At 45.7% G+C, this 22920-nt stretch overlaps 1 protein-coding gene across 5 annotated transcripts in view; it reads left to right on the top strand.

Moving 5' to 3' along the window:
• The first annotated feature begins 205 nt into the window (after positions 1-205).
• Positions 206-22920, top strand: part of IFFO1 (intermediate filament family orphan 1) — a 237387-nt gene continuing 214672 nt past the window's right edge. For 3 of the 5 annotated variants that reach the window (XM_069243097.1, XM_069243099.1, XM_069243098.1), the window contains exon 1: positions 207-1101. In XM_069243097.1, the coding sequence (XP_069099198.1) occupies positions 392-1101 (710 nt within the window). In that variant the 5' untranslated portion in view covers positions 207-391. Of the gene's footprint in view, positions 1102-22920 lie in introns of all 5 variants that reach the window. The other 2 variants (XM_069243101.1, XM_069243100.1) reach the window with 2 other exon arrangements.

Here is a 22920-nt window from a genome sequence, read left to right as displayed (position 1 = left end):
TTCGCCCTTCTCTTCCCCCTCCTCTTCCTTTCTCTCGTTCGTCCTGTATCTTCTTTCATAATTTACTTCCCTCTTGTTTGTGTTTTTTTTTACTGGTTGTTTGAGCCCTGCCTCTTCCCTCTGCCTTGCTTTCACTGTCTCCCCTTCTCCCCCGCCCTCCTCCGCAGCCTCCTCTCCCCTCCCTCCCTCCTCAGCCTCTTCCTCTGCAGTCCCTGGACCCGCCCTCCCTCGGCATTGGTATGCACAGCACCCTCTCCCCGTGCCTCCTCCCGGCCGCCGCTCTGCCTCTCTCCGCTGACGTCTCCTCACATCCCGGAGCCCTGGGAAGGATGCTCGGGCCATCCGCCGCAGCTGCCGCCCCCCAGGCCCCCGGCCCGTCCTTGGCCTGACCATGAACCCCCTGCTGGGCCTGCCCCCCAGCCTCTTCCTGCAGGAGCAGGACCAGTACTACCAGTACCAGCTGCCGGACTACGGCTCGGACGAGCTCCTCAGCCCCCCGGGGCCCCCGCCGGCCGCCATGGCCCTCCGCAACGACCTGGGCTCCAACATCAGCGTCCTCAAGACCCTCAACCTGCGCTTCCGCTGCTTCCTGGCCAAGGTGCACGAGCTGGAGCGCCGAAACAAGCTCCTGGAGAAGCAGCTGGCCCAGGCGCTAGACGAGGGTCGGCACCGACGCGCGCTCACCCGGGACCAGTCGGTCCAGACCGGCTTCGTGGGGCCCATCCGGCCGCTGGGACTGGCCATCGGCACCAGCATCGGCGCCAGCATCGGCAGCCCCGGCTTGGGGCGCACCTCGGCCTCGTCCCCCTGCGGGAGGCCCCTGGGGTCGCCCCTAGGCTCGCCATGCCACCCCGGGGGTCCTCCATCCTCCACCCCCTACGCCTCGGCCCCTTCGGCACGCTTCATGCCGGGATCCATTTGGACCTATTCCAGCACACGGCGGGCCGGTACCGGCGCCGAGACTCTGATGCAGGGGCCTGGGGTGTCCTGGGTGCACCCCGACGGGGTAGGGGTGCAGATCGACACCATCACGCCCGAGATCAGGGCGCTCTACAACGTGCTGGGGAAAGTGAAGCGAGAACGGGACGAGTACAAAAGGAGGTGAGAGTCCCGGACAAAGGGAAGAGCGCCTCGACACGCCGATGGCGCTATCTGTGTGTTACCCAAGGGGGGCTGCGGCTGCCACACACAGTAACATGCCACGCGTGTGCTGATGTGCTCCATGCGAGTCTCTGCACCATAACATAACACTGCTGCTCTTCTCAGTGCTTCATCTAGTCTGTGTATGCCAGGGAAGCTTGCACTGCTCCTATCTGTTCTGTGAGAATCCCGCTACCAGTTAAGAAAGTGTTGAACCAGCCTGTACTGCTATTCGTGCAGCATAGGCACCTTCCTCTGGTGCCTATGCTAGCCCTGTGTAAAAGCTCGCATTCCTGCTGTATTGTATCTTGTGTGTGTGTGCGTACGTAGGCTGTGGTGCTGCAATCGCTGTCCAGATTTTAGGTCTAAAGTAAACGTGCACTACTGATGTATGATGTAGAGTAAAGTATGCGTGCGAAGCTTGCTGTTATACCTGTCGGCCTCTATCTGTTTTATCGCATCTGGGACAAGATTGCCCTGTAGAAAACTGCCAAACAGCTGTGAGAGTGAAAATCGTACTGCAACAGTATGTTCTGTACTCTGTTCGGTGTCTGAGTGAGTTATAGTACTGCTCTGCCTGATCTGTGTGCTCTACGCATGCGCAGGGCCTGAGGGAAGCTTGTGCTAATGTTGTCGTGCCTGTTCTGTCTGTGTGGGAGGCCCGTTAGGCCTAGTGACCACACTGTACTGTTAGAACCCAGAGACCACCAGAAGGCCCTCCCACTACACCGGCTATATGCAGACCGACAAACTTATTTGTTGGAAGAAGTTTCTATTACAAATTTTTGTCTTGATACTTCATCACACTTATTTAAACCATACATCACTTCAAAGAGACTTCAGTCATATTTACAAAACATGAATCATATTCATAAGATGTAATCTGTAACCATAAATCATTTGTATTTTGACAGGATCCCTTCCTGTCCAGTATCTCCATTGGACCACACAAGTGAACCGTACTTCACCTGTACCCCTAGGGGGGGCGGCTCCCCTGACTTCACTGTTCCTTGCCCACACGCTCAGGGTTCTGCCCCCTCTCTAAACACCAATCTGCCGAGGGATGTAACGGGGTGGCCTGGAGCAGGAGCCCCATTCCCCCTCCCAGCGATCTGGGCTCCCTACTCCTTAATCTGGTGTGTACATCTGCAGGTTGGTTCAGGACTTTAGGATCCTATCTATGGTGTTATGCCGGGGCCCCAGCCTTGGGGACCCCTCTGTTGCTTCTGGTTACTTTAATACCTCCTTCACAACCTAAAATTAGGAGAGGGTCGGTGGGACAACGTCAAACCGTCAGATCCCCAGCCGCCACTCCACAAGAAGGCCGAGCCTTTCTGGGGGGGTGCTTATGTAGCCCCCCACTGGTGCGCGGCAGCTGGAACCGGATCGGCGGTCGCAGCCGCAACTTTCCCCTTTTTCCTTTCCTTCCACCCCTACACTCGAGGTGTGGGGGCGGAAGTACTCGGCCAGCCCCACGCACAACTAGTGCGAAAGGGTTCGGGCCACGGAAGCCCTGTTTACTAAGGGGCCGCGCTCCCCCCATATTGGGAGGGAGGCGCTTTTCCCTTTCAGTGAGAAAAAGCTTGCTCTGTGTCCCGTGGTGCACATGTGTGAGAAGCTTGCCCTGCCCCTATTGTTTGTAGGAGTGGGTGTAAGGTGCCAGTGCTGAATCTCTACTGCTCTTGAGGCAGGCCTGCACCTCTGCTGTCTGTGTCCCCAACAGTTTTATTTATGGTGGAAGCTTTTACTCTCCTTAGTGCTAGAGAAGCTTGTACTGCTGGTTACCACTGCCGCTGTTCTTTGAGAGAGTGGGTGTAAGGTGTCAGTGCTGTATCTCTACTGCTCTTGAGGCAGGCCTGCACCTCTGCAGTTTGTGCTCCATCCGTTTTATTTATGGTGGAAGCTTTTACTCTCCTTAGTGCTAGGGAAGCTTGCACTTTTGGTTACCACCGCCGCTGTTCTTTGAGGGAGTGGGTGTAAGGTGTTAGTGCTGTATCTCTACTGATCTTGAGGCAGGCCTGTGCCCCATCAGTTTTATTTACGGTGGAAGCTTGCACTGTCTTTAGTGCTATAGAAGCTTGCACTGCTGGTTACCTCCTCTCCTGCTCCTTGTAGGAGGGGGTGTAAAGTACCAGTGCTGCATCTCTCCTGCTCATAAGGCATGTGTGTGGGGGGGAATGTTGCACAGATGCATAGGATGCTGCCCCATTCTGTTTCTGGCAGCGAAGCTTACACTGCCTCTGTGTCTGAGGGAAGCCTGCACACCTGTTACCTCTGCTGTACCTGCCCTTCATGCGAGGAAGACTTGCACTGCTAACTGTGTTGCATCTTTTTCGAAGTTTGGGAGGAAACCATTCGGTGCTGCCCGTGATGTCGTTGTTCGCTGCTGCTGTGGTTCCAGGCTCGTGTGTAAGACGAGCAGAACCCGCTGCTGTGGCCTCCGAATCCATGATCTGTTACAGGGAAGCTTGGACAGCGCATTGAATTGCGGTGCCTGTTCTGAGTTGAAGAAAGCAGTCTTTGCCTTTATTTACCTTATGTGTGGGAGGAACTCTCCTCCTCTTCTACCTGAGGGTTCAAGGGCAGCTTGGTGCTCTGCTAGCTTTTCTATACCTGTTTTCTGAGGGAGTGAAGCTTGCATTGTGCTTGAGTAAGCCAGAACCACTGCAGCGCGTGCTGTGCCTGCCCGTCTATCTCCACAGTGTGTGGGAGGGGAGGCTGCCCCTGCAGCAGCCCACTCTCTGCCGGTTTGTATGTGCGGGGGGCTGGGACCTCTGGTTTTCCATGCCTGTGCAGGACATTTATGTGTGTGGAGAAGCCCTGCCCTTCTCGCACCCGTGCTTCCCACTGTGTGAGGTGAGTGGCTTTGCCAGTGTGGTGGGAGCTGTGTGTGCTTTGCCATCTGTAACCCGCCACATTTTCTACATGTGGGGGAAGCTTGCATTGCTGGTGCCCGTGCTGTACCTTTCCTGTGTGTGAAGGAAGCCTGCACTGCTGCCTCTTGTGTCACACCCACTCCCCCACTGACGGGCACTGCTGCCTCTGCAGTGCCTGCTCTGTGTGTGTTTTCAGTGTTAGGTGAATGTGATCTTCGGGCTCCCTGTCCTGCTTGTGGGGGTCGGTGCACTGCTGCCTGTTCTGTGGACAGGAGGCTTGCACTGCTGCTATGTATGTTTGTGTGTGACAGAAGCTTGCACTGTTCTCTGTGTCGTGCTGCTACTGCCCGAGGGGACCCCGCTCTCCTGCCTGTGGGTGCATTACCTTTAGGATTGTAAGAGGGATGCTTATGTTAGTACTAGCTGCTCCGCCCTTGTGTTTGTGCAGAAAACAAACTACTGCACCAGTTTATTAAGTTATAGCAAAAGCAGTAGGCACGACTTATTATTATCAAACACATTTGTTAATGCCAAGAGGCCTTTGTGGGTGGATTGTTATTAAACTATGTAACACCCTGCGAGAGGTACTTTGTTACAAGGCATTTCACAGATTAACATAGAAGGCAAAGGTTTGGTGTTGGTTACCCGTACTGACAAGTCATGCGTAATGCACCGGCCGCTGCTGTGAAAAACATATGTTAAAGCCAAGAGGCCTTTAAGGGCGGATTGGTATTACATGGCTGCGGACAATTATTTTGTTGCACAGAATCTTTCTATTATTGTAGTAGGCAAGGATTTTGTGTTGGTTACTCTCTCCGACAAGCTATTGGGGTAGAAATTTCACACTGCCATAATCCTCTTTGGGCCCCCTCTAAAGGGTTTGTGTATTGTTTTCTCAACTGTAGGTTTGTCATTATTTGTGATTTTATTACTGCACATCTGATGGTTGTCATGAAGCAAAGTTTACAGGGAATACACTAGGCCTGAGTTGATTATGTGGAGAATGGTAAAAGCTGTAGGCTTTATTGGTTCATTGAGAAACATTATGTCAGAGGTCTGATCTGTTTGGTATGAAAAGTTACATCAAAAGAAATAGATGTGAGTACGTCCAGTGAAAATCAGACGTTAGAACTTTACTGAGGGCGGATTGGTATCACTCTGTGTTAAAGCCTGCAAAGAGGTATTTATTTTACATTGATTCTCACAGATTACCATACTAAGCAGGGGCTTTAGTGTTGGTCACCCACTTATGCGCATTTTGTGTGTAGGTGATTTGCTCTCAGAGAATCCTTGTTAGGCGTTCTTTAAGAGGGGATCCACATTGCTTTTGGATCTGTAATTTGGTGCATGTTTGTTACTTTAAGCCTGATCCTTGCCTCGTAGGAAAGCTTTTCACAAAACAGTAAGCCTGGGTTGGTTATGATGGTGCACCCAAGGTAAAGGTTGAGGGCCTCCCTTGTTCAGTGGGGAAGGTCAGATCACAGGCCATCTGCATCTATTCTGCTATGAAAAGCTACAACAAAAGCTGTACACCTAATGTTTCCTATGAAAAACATGATAAAGTCGATAGTCTTGTAAGAGTAGGTATTTTGTTACAAGGAATCTATAAAATTACTTGGTAGGCCCCAAGACCCCCTTGGTTTGTGTTCATTAACTCTTTTACAAACCCGTAGGGTAGAAGATTTTTACTAAATTCATCCTTACCAGATCTTCTTATAAAGACCTGACAGGCTTAGTCATCTGCCAGGGTTGTGCATTAAAAAAGTCAGTAAAAATACACTATATATAGTTACATTAGGTGACTTTGGTACATCCCTCTTCAGTCAGTAGATCTATTACCGTGTGAGTGTCTGTACTTTGCATGATCACTTGTGTAGAACGCCCCGAAAAAGAGTTTGTCAAGTGTCAGCGTTGGTGGGTAGTTTGTCATTTTCACCATTTAAATGTCCCCTTTCGTTTCGGTTTGTCTCCTATTATTTTTTAGAGCATACTGCAGCTTCCCAAGACAGTAATATTGTGATGCTTGCTTGCTGCTAACTTGATCTGCATTATGGGTGGCCATCTTGAAATGGTATTAACCATTCTGACAAGGCCAACACATAGGGGGTCATTCTGACCCTGGCGGTCGGTGACTGCCAGGGTCACCGACCACGGGAGCACCGCCAACAGGCTGGCGGTGCTCCGTCGAGCATTCTGACCGCGGCGGTTCAGCCACGGTCAGAAACGGAAAGTCGGCGGTCTCCCGCCGACTTTCCGCTGCTCGGGAGAATCCTCCATGGCGGCGGAGCGCGCTCCGCCGCCATGGGGATTCTGACACCCCCTACCGCCATCCTGTTCCTGGCGGGTCTCCCGCCAGGAACAGGATGGCGGTAGGGGGTGCCGCGGGGCCCTGGGGGCCCCACAAAGTATTTCAGTGTCTGCAATGCAGACACTGAAATACGCGACGGGTGCAAACTGCACCCGTCGCACATACCCACTCCGCCGGCTCCATTCGGAGCCGGCTTCCTCGTGGGGAGGGGTTTCCCGCTGGGCTGGCGGGCGGCCTTCTGGCGGTCGCCCGCCAGCCCAGCGGGAAACCCTGAATGGCCTCCGCGGTCTTACGACCGCGGAGCGGCCATATGGCGGTTCCCGCGAGGCGGGCGGCGGTACACTCGGAATCAGGCCCATAGTCTCTAAACATGGCAGCCATGTTGGAATGTAAAACAACTGTACACTATGTACAAAACAATTGCAACACAGGCATGCTGTTAAGTTTGTTTTTACTGCGAGCATAAGCCAGCTGTGTTTAGGTGACATACTTTGATTTTCTTTCCTTTTATTCGGATTTGTCTTGCATAAACCTGGTGAGATGTAATGTGCATTTTGTTGTGCATGGTAAATGGACGTATACAAGAATGAGTGAGTGGACGGCTGCATGAGTGTAAGGATGACATACAGAGTGCATATATGGTGACGTATGCGGTGCGGCTCATCTGTGACAGAAGGGTCAGTTTGTCCTTTTCAGGTATTAGTCAGAGCTCCTGGCTCCAGCAGTCATTGTTTTGAAGCCTGCTCTTCTATTCCATGGCAGGTTTTGTGTTGGGGTTTGATCAGTTATTGATATAAGTATTACTGGTCGGTTTGGACCTGTGCTCATTTTTGGCATTTCTCTGTTTAATGTTATTGTGTTTGGGATGTTTTAGTGTCTGGTATGGTGGTTTGGTTAATGGTCTGATAACAGGTTTTTCACAAGCCTCTCACCAAGTGCTTCATCTGAGCCAGGTGTTGCAGGTGGGCTGCCAGGCACTCATTTTTGGGGACCAACACTTCCTTTTCCTCGTTAGACTTTTGGATTAAAAACACAAATGGAGAGAAAACAAAACAGTGACAAGGGGAAGAAGAAGCAGGCAGGAAAATACACCTTGTCGGCTGAACTAAAGGGGGCAAGCAGTGTACAATGGTGAAAGAAAACTGCACCGGGTGAAATGAAGACCACACAGCGCTGGTGTTCGTCAGTCCTGACATTGGTCAGCGCCGGCTGCGAGCTTCTGAGGAAACATTTGGACACCGGCGCTTAATGTTTTACAAATTAAGCACTGCTCGAAGGCCGTGGCGTCTGCATTGTCTCCGCCGTGGCGCAACCAAGCGCAGAAGGTTTCTGACTCACAGTTTAGCTATTCGGAGAAGTTAGAGAAATATTTGTTTTTTTGATCAATAAAAAAAAAACGCGCACCCGATCAGTCACGACTGGCTACGAAACTGAATAACGCGATTGTTATTAGCTACAGAAGTCAGCTAGGCCTATGGATTGATTTATAGACTTGAATTGAGAAGTCTGGAGTCCAAGACCGTAAATGGATCATTTTGTATAGGTCTGACGTGTTATATGACCAGTTCATGCAGGCCTCTCCAGTTTCTTCAAGTTATCTGTCTCAAGTCGAGGGGGTGGGGGGTGGCTAGAATATCCCAGGTTTCCTCTGAAGCATACAGACTTCCAGCCGAAGGATTCAAATATGTTGTGTTTAGTTTCAGAATCCTCATGTGAGAGTCGCAGTTACACATCTGGAGCCAACATCTATACACTTTCCACTTCTTGGGATAGCCTTTTGCTCTAGAAGTCACTTTTGGAACATTCTGCCTGCAGCCTCTAGCCACTGCTGGAGTCCTGCACCAAGTCTGCGAGAACACATCTGGGGTACTTCCATTACCTGAGTTCTCACTTCCAGATTTGGGTACCCCTCTGTCGGCCTCACCTGTTGTATTGCACACAGTTCTGGAGGTCATGCATGCAGTTTTATCATCATGTATGGCCCTCAGACTTGGGGTTGCATGTTCAGTGCTGGAGGTGACATCTGGAGTATGCTCTATTCCTGAAGGCACCCTTTCGAGTCCTTTGTCCGCATCGATAGCATTCAGTGCTTGAAATAGAAAAAATAAAGTGCAGGTACTCTGTGCCTGAGTACCTGCTTGTTTCTGAGAAGTGCAGGTACTCTCCAATTAAAAGTACTACGTTTTTCTTGAGATGCACCGGTACGCTCCCTCTCAAAATAAATAGTGCAGGTACTCAGTACTGGGCAGTACCGGTCCATTTAAAGCACTGGTAGCATCATAGTCCCCGAAGCCTCAACTGAAGCCACGTGCACTGGTCGGTTACCTGGAGTACTGTGGCTGGTCCTCCAGGCCGCATCTCAAACATTTTGCTCAGTTCTGGAGGCCAGGCCTGGAATACATCGATCTACCCTGGATACCACATCTGGAGCACAGTTTCTCAGTCAGAAGCGCCATGCTAGAATACTCCTTTCAGATCTGGAGGCCATATTTCGACTGTTACTGTCCTGTTCTTGAGGCCCTGTCTTTGAATACTTAAACCACTGGATACTTTTTCTGAGGCATTCAATGCAATTATGGTGGTCACATCTAGGGTATCGTGTCCACTTTTAGAAGTTTTATTAGGATTATCGAATTCCATTTTGGAAGTTTAAATTAGCGTAGTGCCCAGAATTCTAGGCCTTTTATGGAGTATATTCTTTTACGGGGCCTACATTTACAGCACTGTGATCACTACTGTATCAATTATTGTTTTCAAATAATTAGGGCACATCTGAAGAATTATCCTGTTCTGGATGTCACATGTGGAGTATACTTATATCAACTTTTAAAGGTCCCACCTAGACTATTGCCAAGCTCTGAATACTTTGTCTACCACATTTTATAGTTCTGAGTATGTTCATCTCCAGCACTGTGTCCAGATATTTAAGGCCTTCATTGGAATGCCCATTCCAAACCTGTAGACCATGACTGGAATATTTCCACTACTGCTTGAGCCCTGAACTGCGGTACTGCCGGCCCCATCTCTGTCTGTATTATGCACACTTCTGGAGGCTTAATTTTAAATACTGCGTTCAGTAGAGCCCACTTCCGGGGCAGTGTGTCCAGTCCTAGGGAGCCTACTTTGAGTATTTTTTCATCACCTGGGACCGAATCTGTATTTACCGTGTCCTCAAGTGTTCGCGCCTTATCATTCATATAGGGAGAATGCTGTAATCACTGTGTTGTGTGAAGTACTGTTAATTCGACACCGTTATGTGTCTGGATTATCGTGGTTTTCTCTGGAGATCACACATAGACTATTTTGTAGAGTTTGTAAATTTCTACAGCCCTCACATTGATTGTTACATCCAGGTTTGTGCATCACATTTGGCATGCGCCCACATCTGGGGGCCTGACCTGGCTTACTGATCTCAATTTTAGAGACCTCTCCTTGAGCATCATGTACAGTCGATGGCCATTTTTGAAAATATTGGTCCCTTCTGGAGACCAAATTGTGAGTGCGGAGTAGAGTTATGGAGGTTCTTTCCTGAGTACTGTATTTACGCCAAAAGGCAACACTGTGTGTAGTGCCTGCTCCTCGAAGCCTCATGTAGGGAGTTAAGTCCACATTCGGATGCAGTTTCTGATGCATTGTGCCATGTTTTACAAAACAAATGTGTAGTACCGTATAGTTCTGAAGCATGTTCACTCCGGGAGCTTCGGCTGCGGAAGATTTGCCTACAGTGTTGTGTTCTGTTCTTAATGTCTCTCGATTTCTTAGGGCCACATCTGCTGTTTACTGCCCACTTGTGATAGCACCTCTGCAGTCATGTTACGGAATTGTATGCCTAATGTGGCAAGTATGGTTCTCTTTTCATTTGAAATATCACAACTTCTGAGACCCTTTCTGAGTTACTGTGCCCAGTGTTGGCCACCTTACCATCATTATTGTCAGTTCTAGATGCATTAGCTCTAAAGTTGCCTCTGTTTCTGAAGGTGTCATCCGGGTCACGGTCTGCTCTTCTGTAAGCCACATCTAGACTAGTCTATCTACTTTCAGGGGCATCTCTCATATGCAGAATATTTTTCCATTCCCCAGACCACCTGGAGTATTGTTTTCACTTGTATTACAGTTTCTATTCCAGAGCACTTATTAGTCAAAAGTTTAAATCTCTGGAGAACACGGCTAGGCCACCACCACTTTGGAGACTTGTGGACCTTTGTATGAAGTACTACAAATTTGTAGTATTGTGTCTAGTCCTGAAGGTCACGTCTGGAAAATGTTTACTTCTGGAATATTGTGTCCCGTTCTGGAAACCACACATAGTGCATAACCCAGTTTGTAGACCCATCCTTTGCATGTCTGCATCCGGAGGTCACATCTAGAATGCCATGTTTTGCAGTGTAGGCTACATCTGAGTGCTTAGTCCAGATCTTGAGGCCAAGTGCAGTAAGACGTCCATTTATTAGTGTCCTATGTGGAGCATTTTTTTGCAAACCTAAAGTATTTTTACAGTTCTGGAGATTACAAATGTAGTGAGAAAGGCTGGAGTCCTCACCTTGAACATTGTATCAGTAGCTGATGGTTACATTAATCTGCAACATGTTCACTTAGGATGACCTAGAGTCAATTTTCCCCACTTGTTGAATATCACAACACCAAGCCATGGTTCTAGTTCTTGAAACTTCATTCAGAATACTGTATTTGTGCTATAGGTTCCATCTGAGGTTTTGCACCCACTTCTACAGGCCATGTATAAAATATTGTCCAATTGTGCAGGCCACATATGAAGTATTGTTCTTGTACAAATCTGAAGGGCACATCAGCGGTATTGTCCACTTCTGAATGTTTTATCTGGAACTCTGGTTGTTCTGGGAGTCTTTCCTTTGGGGTACAGTCTACATTTGAAGGCCTTTTCTAGAATATTGTGTCCAGTATTGGAGTTCATATGCAATACCATGACAGCACCTACTACCACATCTTGAGTATGTTCACATACAAGTCCTTGCTTTGAGACGTCTGTTAATGTTTTAGACAACCTATTGGGTTGTGTGTACAGCTTGGGAACTGTCTTCCTGAATATTCTGCCCAGACCCGGCAGTGTGGAGCCTTGCGTACAATTCTGGAGGCTAATATTATGTTTCTTTTGGTGGTTCCACCTGGTTTGCTGTGTTTCGTTCTAAAGGCCACATCTGGGGTAGGTTCACATCTGGTGGCCTTATTTGAGACACTGTATCCAGTTGTGCTTGTCTTATTTCCAGTATAGTGCCGAGTTCCAGAAGCCACAAAAAAACATTGCGTTCTGCCCCAAGCATTGTGTCCATTTGTAACGGTCCAGTTTAGATGGCACATCTGCAGGTTTACACCCCATTATAAAGACCTAATGTGAGGATGTGTCCATTTCATGACTTACTGTGTCTGCATTATTACTTTGTTGGAAAAGACATGTATCGAGTTTCATGTCCATTTCTGTAGACCGTCCTTGGACTAAGATACCCTCCACAAGCATTACCTTAAGAATTGTGCCCAGCGCTGGATACCACATTTGAAGTGTATGCCTACTTCTGCAGACCTCATCTAGAGCACTGTTTTTACTTTTGGAGACATCACAGTGCTATTGCCTGTTGTAGAGATCTCATTTGTAGTGTTTAATTCCTTTCTGGAGGCCTCGCTGTGAGTACTGCTCAGACATTCTGGAAGCCATAGCCTGAGTGGCTCACACCTCAAAAGACCACAGCTCGATAACTGTGTTCAGTTCTGTAGGTCATATCAGAATTTCAAACACAGCTCACTCTTCTGAAGGTTTAATCTAAGTATTATATTCCTAAGTAGCTTTTTTTAACGAAATGCCTTCTGATGGATACCTGTTCAGATAAAACTTTCTTCACAAACCCAATTACACTCGTTTTTCAAAACCAATGACATCTCCAAATTGTCAGAATTTGCCACCCTGATAAAATTGCCTGCAGTCCGTTTTGGTCAAGATCAGATAGATCTTGACGTTACGCATTAGGTCGAGCCTACCCAGACAGCACATGCTGTCAGTTTGCAAAAGACCTTTTTTGGTTCCACCAAGAAGTGAGAGGACTTGCAACTCGCCCACTGCTTACCACTGCTTGCCATTCTCAAGACCTGACTGTTAAAGCAGTAGCAGCACCCCCCCTCTTCTCTTCCCCTCCCCCCGGCGCCTTGAGACCCTCACTGGTGAATAGTGCACTTTACAAGTTCCTGATTGATTGATTGACTGTCACTCATTTCCTTGCTTCCTATTAAATGGCTTTCTTTGATCCAGCTTGAACATCTTGTGCTTGTTTTTTCCCCCTGGAGCACAGCCTATTTACCTTCTCTCCGATTTTCTGGCATCGATTCTTCAAATGCTCAGGTTTAGGTAGCCACTTTTTTCTTTTTGCTTAAGAACACCACGCGAGGGCATGTATGTTCCAGCTCCCTCATCATGTGCTTCTCCTTCCCACCAAATACCTGCCCCTTGTATTACTGTTTTGCTTGTGTTGCATAAACCTCTAAAGTGCTTCTCTCCCACCAAAATACCTCCCTCCCCGCGCTACATGTTGGTTTCTCACTCGTGTGCTTCTCCCACTGCCCTCCCATGTTGCTGTCCCTCATGTGTTCCGTCCGCCCACCCCCTGCTCGCCCGTTACCTTCCATGCCCATTTGCTTATGTTTTAAAAAATATTATATTTTATTATTATTTTAGCAAAATGCTGCCCGTCACTCTGCCCTGAAAAAAGCATTTTGCGCTACACATATTTTTATTTACTAATCCATCTTGAATCAATAAATAAAGTATGCCTGCATCATTTTGTAGGTGCACATGCGTAATGATGCATCCGTGTGCATATGTCATCACACATGCCTGCCTCTGCAAAGTGACCTGGCTGTCGTGGCGATGTCATTGCATTTTTTTTTCTTTTGGCTATGCTGTACAGTATATTGCTTATGTTGTACAGCATTGCTAAAAGTCACTAGCAAAGTCAATAGGTCCAAAAGCGATACCTATTGGCTATGACAATGCTTGTTTGTGAGAGAGACCTTCCCCCTTGCTTGAGGGTCGGGAATGTGTGGTGGGTGTACCTCTCTTTTCTCCATCCCCTCTTTTTAGGGTCGAGCCTGCGTCACATGCGTTTGCACATGCGTTTCGCTGAGCGAGACGCTTTAGGATCTAAAAAGGGCTGGTAGCCCAGTCCATGTCACGTCAGTGTCTTTCATTGGCTCGTGGGCTTGCCTGTTAGAATCGGCTTGATTTCATTAGTGGAAGGCACGCATACGTCATGCCTTTTCTGGTGGATAGCCCTCCTCGAGCGCATCGGCCAAGTACAGAAAACATACGAGGCTCGCTGTTTTCCATCCGGTTCTTGGACTACTTTTTCTCTATTTTCCCAGCGCGATCTCGCCAGAAGTCGAGCGCTTTACATAATATCGACCCTGTTACACACTTAATTGCACTTTTTCCAGTTATTGCACTTTTGCCAATAGGGTTTCATGACGAGTGAAAAGGCCCTTTAGGAGTTTACAACGCTATCAGCTCTAACACGAGCAAATGCAAGACCCGTTGCATTGCAAATGCTTGTTTCTTCTTCTCGTCTTTTCTTTTGCTCGATCCCATGCAGACATTCCTTTGTATTTATTTTCTATTTTATTTCCTTCCTCCACATCTGTCCCACTACCCAATATCTCTTCAGCCCACACCATCATCCCGTCCATACTGCTTGCACAGATCCCTTGCGCTAGTTCCTGCCCTGTCCCCCCTTCAGAGGGTTGTCTTGTACGGTCCAAGGAAGGCATAGCAAACTGCTACTGCATTTGTTTTTCTGTCTCTGGCTCTCTTTTAAAGGTACCTACTTCCTGTTCTTTTGTTAATGAAAAGGTTTTATTCTTGAAGCTCAGAATATTTTATAAATTGTATGAAGATTCTGTTTTGTTCCCTGGTGACCCCCAGATTTCAGTCACTGGTCAGGTTTTTCACTAAAAACACTTGGTTTTCATCAAAACGCCTTTCAATATCTGGTAATTCACCACAGATATCCTCCAGCTTTGGGTAGAAGAACTGGTATTCTAAATGTGGATTTCTTTTTTTACCCAAATTCAGACTATCTATTCTTTTCAGTTGATTGATATACACGTGGAATTAATTCCAGTCACACATGGTGTATGTGTCATGGGATGGGAATTACTTCCAAACTATTCTCCAGTTTGGAGGTCGACACTTGGGGCACGTGTATTCTGGAGACAATTATGAGAGATGCGCCAGATTTTGAACATATGCACTTCTGCAGTCTATCTGCTTCTTGAGGTCTCAGGGTATCATTTCTAATTCTGTCTGTCCTGCTATGGGCATTGTGACTGGTGCTGGATGACACATCTGAAGTCATTAGTGTGGCCTCACTTCACACGTTTAGTCCATTTCTGGCATCTTGAGTGCAGTTCAAGGAGTTTCATCTTGGGTGCTCATGTGAGGGCCTCAGGTAGAATAACTCTTGCTCTGGCCGCCCTGACCATGATATTGATTCTGATTCTGAATGTCACATATTGTGACCAGTTCTGACAACCAGATCTGGATACTATAGTGTTCTGGAATTTACATCTAGAGTATTAACTCTGTTCATTTGAAGAAAACACCTTTGGGGTGTTTTGCCCAGTTTAAAAGCAGCATCCAGATAATTATGCATAATGCTGAAAGCCACATCAGAATGTAGGGACCCATTGACAAAGGTACATTTATATTTGCAGATTTACTTCTGTGTAAATCTACTCCTGCAGCTAGGTGTAAATCTACAGTTTTTTGGTCTTTGCCTTTTCTGAGTGTAGATTTACACCTAAGTGTAGAGATACATATCTCCGCCCCCTCAGTTCAGAGGATCGAGGCATCTAAGACTGAGCTTAAGAGTGGAAAGATACTCCTCCATGTAAATTATTCGTTTTTACATTTTTTTTACTCTTAAAATATAATTGTTAAATGAATAAAAACAGTAATTTTTACCTTAGATTTAATATAATAAAATGTTATAGCACATTCTATGTTACATTTTTATTAATTTAAATATTTTAATGTATTTCATAAATCTTAATGTATAGAAACACCCTCTTTAGCTTTTTTTTATTTTTATTAATATGTAATAAATGTAATCAAGTTGTTTAAATATAATTTTGAAATGTTAAATGCATAAACGTGTAGCATATGTCATTATTAATTTTGTATAACCTTTTAGGACTAAAAATTAGATATATATATTACACATTTCCATAAAACGATATTCAATTGAAGATATATTAATTGATAAATGGGATATCTAAATATTTTCCTTCTAGCCAATCAAATGCCCGACTTTTGGTGTGGACAGAGGAGGCCTCGAAATTAAGTCTGAAATTAAAATCATTTTACTGCATTCGTAGATTTGGATGTGAAAGCAGAATTAAACTGGACATGACATATTTACATATTAACTTCTGAGCATTCTCATAAATAGATGGATTCTTTGACACAATTATGATACTTTAAGGGTCCATGGCATCTTTAATAGTGGCTAGCTATTGGCCATGTGAATTTTCTGATTATATAAAGTAATTAATTGTTTTTCAGGCAGGGCAAGCACCTTTAACTACTGAAGCATACTGTGGCATCATTTAAGAAACTCCCATGCATCAAGGCTTTAGGAGCGCTGGGACACGGGACGCTTAAATTAAATGTAAATAACTCTATAGGGGTGAACAAGTGCACAGAAATTCAGAAGAAAATCACTTATCATTCCTGGCTGATACAGACAATTAGTGGTGTTAAAACGAATTTCAAAATGGGGGTGCTAGCCAATGGCCTCCATGCTTTAACTTAACATAGATTTGAGAAATATCTTTCTTACTGAATAAGCCATTGTAATATATGCCCTATAACCGGAGTTTGTGTAGGTCTTTCAAAGATTTCTTTTTAAAACATGGGTGCTACTAGTGAATTTTGACACATAGGTGGTCATTCCGACCCTGGCGGTTTCAAACCGCCAGGGCCGGGGACCACGGAAGCACCGCCAACAGGCTGGCGGTGCTTCCAGGGCCATTCTGACCGCGGCGGTAAAGCCGCGGTCAGAAAAGGGGAACCGGCGGTTTCCCGCCGGTTTTCCCCTGGCCCAGGGAATCCTCCATGGTGGCGCTGCAGCGCCGCCATGGGGATTCCGACCCCCTTCCCGCCAGCCTGTTCCTAGCGGTTTTTACCGCCAGGAACAGGATGGCGGGAACGGGTGTCGTGGGGCCCCTGGGGGCCCCTGCACTGCCCATGCCACTGGCATGGGCAGTGCAGGGGCCCCCTAACAAGGCCCCACAAAGATTTTCACTGTCTGCTTAGCAGACAGTGAAAATCGCGACGGGTGCCACTGCACCCGTCGCACCCCTCCAACTCCGCCGGCTCCATTCGGAGCCGGCTTCATTGTTGCAGGGGCTTTCCCGCTGGGCCGGCGGGCGCTCTTTTGGAGGGCGCCTGCCGGCCCAGCGGGAAAGTTGGAATGGCCGCCGTGGTCTTTTGACCGCGGGCGGTCATTCGGCGGCCAGATATTGGCGGGCGGCGACCACCGCCAGCCAATATCAGAATGAGGGCCATAGTTTCCTATTTCCAATTGTAAAGATTGGTATGATTTAGACTTAGAGTGAACATATGCTTCATCAAAATGCCATTTGGATGTTAATAAACTCATAAGTAGTGAATCACAGTACAATTTGTAACACTACCAAAATTTAGGAGCCCTTTGAAGCTCAGAACAGCTTGTGTATGTTCCTCACCTGCATGTAGTGTCCTAGATGTGCTAGAGAAATAGGTTGGCGTAACCTCTGAACTTGATCATCCTTAAACATCATACCACATCTTGAACCATTGGACACACTGCTATAGTTCAAAAACACAGCAATAAATACTATTGCAATATTGTGTGTTCTAGGCATTTAACATGTTCGAGTGTAGAATTGTATCAATGAAAATGCCCCTCATAATATTTCTTATTTAAACTTGTATATACAACAGCTGAGACATCAGAAAGGGGCCAGAATAGGAGATCCAACAATGTAATAGTTAAATCCAAGACAGTGTAATCTGAAAGTCTAGGATGGTGACAAATGTAGATACCTGATTTGTATGAATTAATGGAAAACGAAAACAAAACTAAGAAACCACTTTAGAGAGAACCAAATTATAGAAAACCAATTTTAAGGAAATACAAAAAATCAAAAACTAAATGAAACATTTTAAAAGAAAGGTAATTTTATGGAAAGATCCAAAATTACATTAAAGCTAGCTTGAGTTTACACCTACTGTGGAGTTTTTGAGTTTTGGAATGGGTAAAGTTTAGGGTGATGCGGGATTTTTAGAGGTCAGGAAAAATTTGAGTTGAGGCACAGGAAGTTGATTTAGAATTCAGAGATAGGTGGAGTGTAGGGGTGGCGAGGATTTTTTAGGGTTCACAGATGAGTTGTGTTTAGGTGTGTGAGGTGTTTTTAGGTTTCAGGGATGGATGAAGTGTAATGGTGTTGAGGGGATTTAAGGATTCAGAGATGGGTGGATTTTAGATATTTAAAGGGGGTTTAGGGATGGTAGTTTAGGCTGACGAGTTCTTATGGGTCATGAAAGGCTGGGGTTTAAGGGCGATGAGGGTTTTTTAGGGTTCGTGGGTGAATGGTGTTTGAGCGTGCTGAGATGTTTCAAGGAGTATGGGAGTATGGAGTTTAGGCGAAGAAAGAGGTTTTTAGGGTTCAGGGATGGGTGAAGGTAGGAGTAGTGAGTTAAGTCATGGTTCTGGGATGGTGTTTTTTGTGGTAGAAATGGCTTTTGTGCTTCAGGGATGACTGTAGTTTAGGTGTGGTGAAGAGTTTTAGTTGGCAGGGACTGTGGTGTTTGGGGGCTGTAAGGGATCAGTGATGGATGGGGTATATAATTGGGGAGTGCTCAGTGAATTAAAAACATTCAAATTAATTTTTGACAATGTAAAAGATATACATATGATATATAATGTCCCTTGAAGTAAAGCACAGAAATATCTCCAACAAAACTGTTTCTGAGTGTAAGATCATTCTAAATGTTTCTAAGGGCAATGTCCCATGTAATTCAAAGAGGAGCTACTAACTTTCTCAGAACTATCCTATTGACTATCCTGTTGAGGATAGGTAGACTAACTCAAAGGTCCTTTTATGTTGCAGCCAGTGTCTTTTCAAATGTTTGGCATGTGACTGTACCTAGTCCACACTGAGCACGAACAGCAGACTTCTAGTTAGGAGTGTTCAGTCTTCTTGTCACATGAAGAAAAATTAGTGGCTCATGTTTGTTTTTTCACTCAACCCAAAATATTTATTGCCTGTCCTCCAGCATTAAGATTAAATCTTACTTCAATCATACTGTAGAGAAACATTTGACAACTTTACAAAGGATGCCAGTGTTTTGTAACTTTGAAGTTTAGAGAACTTGGTCATGTGACTTTTGCTCTCAACGTTTCCTGAATCCCCGCCAGTGTCAACGGACGTTATGTTTTAAAATGCCCATGCTTTTACACACATTTAAAGATGGTCTGGTCCGCCTACATCCACAGTTTTTACAAAACAGTTTTTCCCTGATATAGTTAGACTTAACTTTTCGTCCACAAAAAACAGACCAAAGGCTGCAGGAGAAAATAATGTACAGGCTTCCTTATTACGCAATTTATTTTAAAAATGAATCAAGGTAATCTGGGAGTCCTGCAGCACCTGCTGCACCCTAACGCTACTGATCACTTCAGAAAAGTTTACTGAACTAGAATTCTGAGCAGAAAAACACAAGATGTCAAGCAAGTAGGTCTCGTCCATTCTGGAGCAAGCTGTAGGTAGTTGTTCTCCAATTAAACAAAAAAGCACAAATTCTAGATAGACTGGTGCAAACCCCACTGACTAGGGGCAGGAACACCTGTGATGATTGAGAGTGTTCAGTGCACCTTGTCATGAGACTCCGCTCATCCTTCTGGTTGCAACGTCTTCTTTCAGTGCCTTTGTCTCTTCCAGAGTTGCATCTTTTCTACGTTTTCTTTTTTTTAGGTTGGGCATAGTGCTTTTCAACTTGTAATCTATTCTGTGGACTTTAAACACACCCATCACTTTCATTGGTTCCTGGGCCTGTCTTTGAACAATACCTTGATGTCATTGGTAAATGCTTTACATTTGTCCCGCCTGAAGGCTCTTTTGTTACGATTTGCTGACTGACCCTATTACATGGATTGCCGATATACTTTCAAAAGGGTAAACTACTTTTTTCTTTTGTCTCTCCCCTTCGTGCTCCATGGCGGACATGATGCGTTGAGCACAAACCGTGCAAACTCGATCTGTAGTATTGGAGCACTCGTCACATTGTTCACACTGTTACCTAATAGGAGTAATTTCAATTTTGCTTGTGTTTCTCCCCTTCGTGCTCCATGGCTTTAAAAAAAACCTTGTTATTGGTAAATGCTTTACCAAAATAAAAACATAGAAATCATGAAAGCGTCTCTCCCGGCACATTGGGAGAACTGATATTACAATATTTACTGCACTCATGGACACACGCCCCATAATGCTTTGCTAGCATTCTTTTTCAAAAAATGTTTTCTCATCACTGAGCCTGTTGTGGTCCTAGGACCATGGGACCACCTTTGAAACGTTCAACACAACATGTTCTTTCTGTATAGGTAATCTCTGGATCCCCACAGTAGGTTAGTGGGGACCCAAAAATAATAACCCTTCCCACCATTCAGTGTCTTTTTAAGTGCTCTTACAGCTGTAACATTTGTTTTACAGCGGAGAGTAGCTTGTGTTTTAAGGGTTTTGTTTGTAATATCATTGTAGTAGGTCTGCTAGCCTTAAAAATGTATAATGTACAATGCTCTCAAGGGGCTACATATATGATTGCGGTGCATTGTTGACTGCCATTCTGTTTTCATGTGGTTATCCTCTCTAGAGGCTAACTATATGGTTACATGACTGTTTTTTACAAATGCTATTTTTATTTTAGAGCTCTCGAGGGGCTGTCCTCGAGGCACTACGAAACTCGCCCCATAATGCTTTGCAGGACATTCTTTTTACAAAACATTTTTGCTCATAACTCAGCCTGTGGTGGTCCTAGGACAGTGGGACCACCACAAAAATGTGGGGACCCCAAAATAATAACCCCTCCCACCATTCAGTGTCTGTTTAAACTTTCTCGTGGCTGGAACATTTGTTTTGTAGCTGGGAGTAGGCTTTTTTTTCATAAACAGCTTTATTGATTTTATTGTTGCAACAATATACTATCAACAGGTCACATCTGCACATCAGATACATACCAATGTACAAATTCCTGGCTGGGCTTCATAAGAACATGTTTTCAGTACATTATGTTGCCCAAGGACACATTTAGCAATTATCACCATATTTAAGGATCTTCACCTTATCAGACATCACAAGCCCCTGTCCATTTCCCCCAAGACCTTGTTATTTTTAGTTGGGCAACCCTCTTGTCTCATATACTAGCTTTTTCTGCTGGGTACACCAGTCCACTCCCGCCTCCACCAAGCAAGTGTTGGTGCCGCCTCCAAGGTCCAGCTGGCTATTATAGCTCGTTTGGCGACCAGGCATGCTATCCCCAGGAAGGTAGGTTCCGCTCTGCTGTTCCCCACTCCCAAAAAGATTGACAGCAGGGCTGCCTGTACCTCCACCGCCAGGACTCTAGAGAGTTCAGCGGTCACCGCTCGCCACTAGGCTGCTATGTGTAGATGGGCCCACACCCTGTGGTAAAAGTCTGCACTGGAGTTTGCGCAGTGGGGGCAGTCATCAGGCGGTCGGAGACCCACTCTGTATATTTTGTCGGGGGTAAGGTATGCAGTGTGCAAGTAATATGTTTGTACCAGTTAAAGGTGGATAGCCATGGTCAGGCTCCCTGGGGCCATTAGGGCCTCTTCTTCCATCTGACCCAACCAGCTCTCCCACCGCTCTCTGAGACTCGTGAGTGGTGTTGCTGTGTTGGTGATCAAGCTGCGATATACCTGGGACACCCCACCCCTACCCAAGTCACCCATCAGGATTTTCTCTTCTGCCGGACTAAAAGTTTTTTTTTTTTAAGGCTTTGTTTGTGATATCATTGTAGTGGGCCTGCTACTCCTTAAAATGTGTAATGCACTATGCCCTCCAGTGTTTAGTATATGGTTGCACTGCATTGTGTTCTGCTATTTTTTCATGTGGTTATGCCCTTTAAGGCCTAACCATATGGTTACATGACCATGTTTCTTGGAAATGCTATTGTTATTGTGGTGTCCTCTATGGGCTATTCTTAGCATTGCAGTCAACATACTACGATATTTGTGGCACTTGGAAAAGCATCCCATAATGCTTTGCAGGGCATTCCTTTTACAAAACATTTTTCTGGATAACTTAGCCTGTGGTGGTCCTAGGACAATGGGACCACCTTCAAAACGTTCATCGCAACATTATCTCTGAGTCCCCACACTAGGTTAGTGGGGACCCCAAAATAATAACCCATCTCACCATTCAGTGTATTTTTAATCTGTCTTATGGCTGGAACTTTTGTTTTGCTTGAGGGACTAGTTTGTATTTTAAAGGCCTTGTTTGTAATATCATTGTAGTAGGCCTGCTAATCCTGAAAATGTGTTCTCCAGGGGCTAAATATATGGTTGCACTGCATTACTTTCTGCCATTTTGCTTTCACGTGGTTATGTCTTCTAAGGGCTAACTATATAGTTACATGACCATGTTTCTTGGAAATGCTATTTTAATTGTGGTGTCCTCTATGCGCTGTTCGAAGCATGACATTCAACATACTTGGAAACTCGCCCCATAATGCTTTGCAGGGCATTCCTTTTACAAAACATTTTTACTTATAACTCAGGCTGTGATGGCCCCAGGACAATGGGACCACCTTCAAAATATTCACCACGGCGTGCTGTTACTGTCTAGATCATCTCTGGGTACCCACACTAGGTTAGTAAGAACCCCAAAATAATAACTGATCCCACCATTCAGTGTATTTTTAAGCTCTCTTATGGCTGGAACGTTTGTTTTGCTATGGGAGTAGTTTGTGTTGTAAAGGCCTTGCTTGAAAAAATATTCCACTAAGCCTGCTAGCCCTTAAGTTATATGTAGAGCTACTGGAGTTAGGTGGCAGAAAGGACCAAAATATATGGCAGGGTTGATCAATTTATGTGGCAAAAAAGTCCAGCTATGCATTTACAGCACCAAGAGCTCTAACTAAGGTAAATGTGAGACCTATTGCATTACAAATGCTTGTTTGACCTGGGACCTGTTTTCAGATGTTCATGTTTCATTTCTTCATCCCAAGAAGGTATGCACACTTCCTCTCTGGATGCAACTGAAACAGGATATATTTGTACTTAAGGCTACTTAAATGGTACGCGACACCAGTATAGGATTGTCTCGCTTTCTTTTTTTTTTTTTTAACTATTTTTTATAAGCATTCCGAAACAAAGTAGAGCATTGCCAACAGGTCAAAGAAAATCATGAAACCCCAACATAACCAACCAGTCGTATGTACACGTCTTTTGGCACAACCTCACCTTATTTAAACTGGTCCAAGCCCTTGGAGAAACTTCACAAGCAGGATTTCAGAAAGCA

This window comes from Pleurodeles waltl, chromosome 7 (assembly GCF_031143425.1).
Source record: "Pleurodeles waltl isolate 20211129_DDA chromosome 7, aPleWal1.hap1.20221129, whole genome shotgun sequence".
Lineage (NCBI taxonomy): Eukaryota > Metazoa > Chordata > Amphibia > Caudata > Salamandridae > Pleurodeles > Pleurodeles waltl.
The sequence above is the reverse complement of the archived record's forward strand: the minus strand, read 5'-3'. Positions and strand labels throughout refer to the sequence as shown.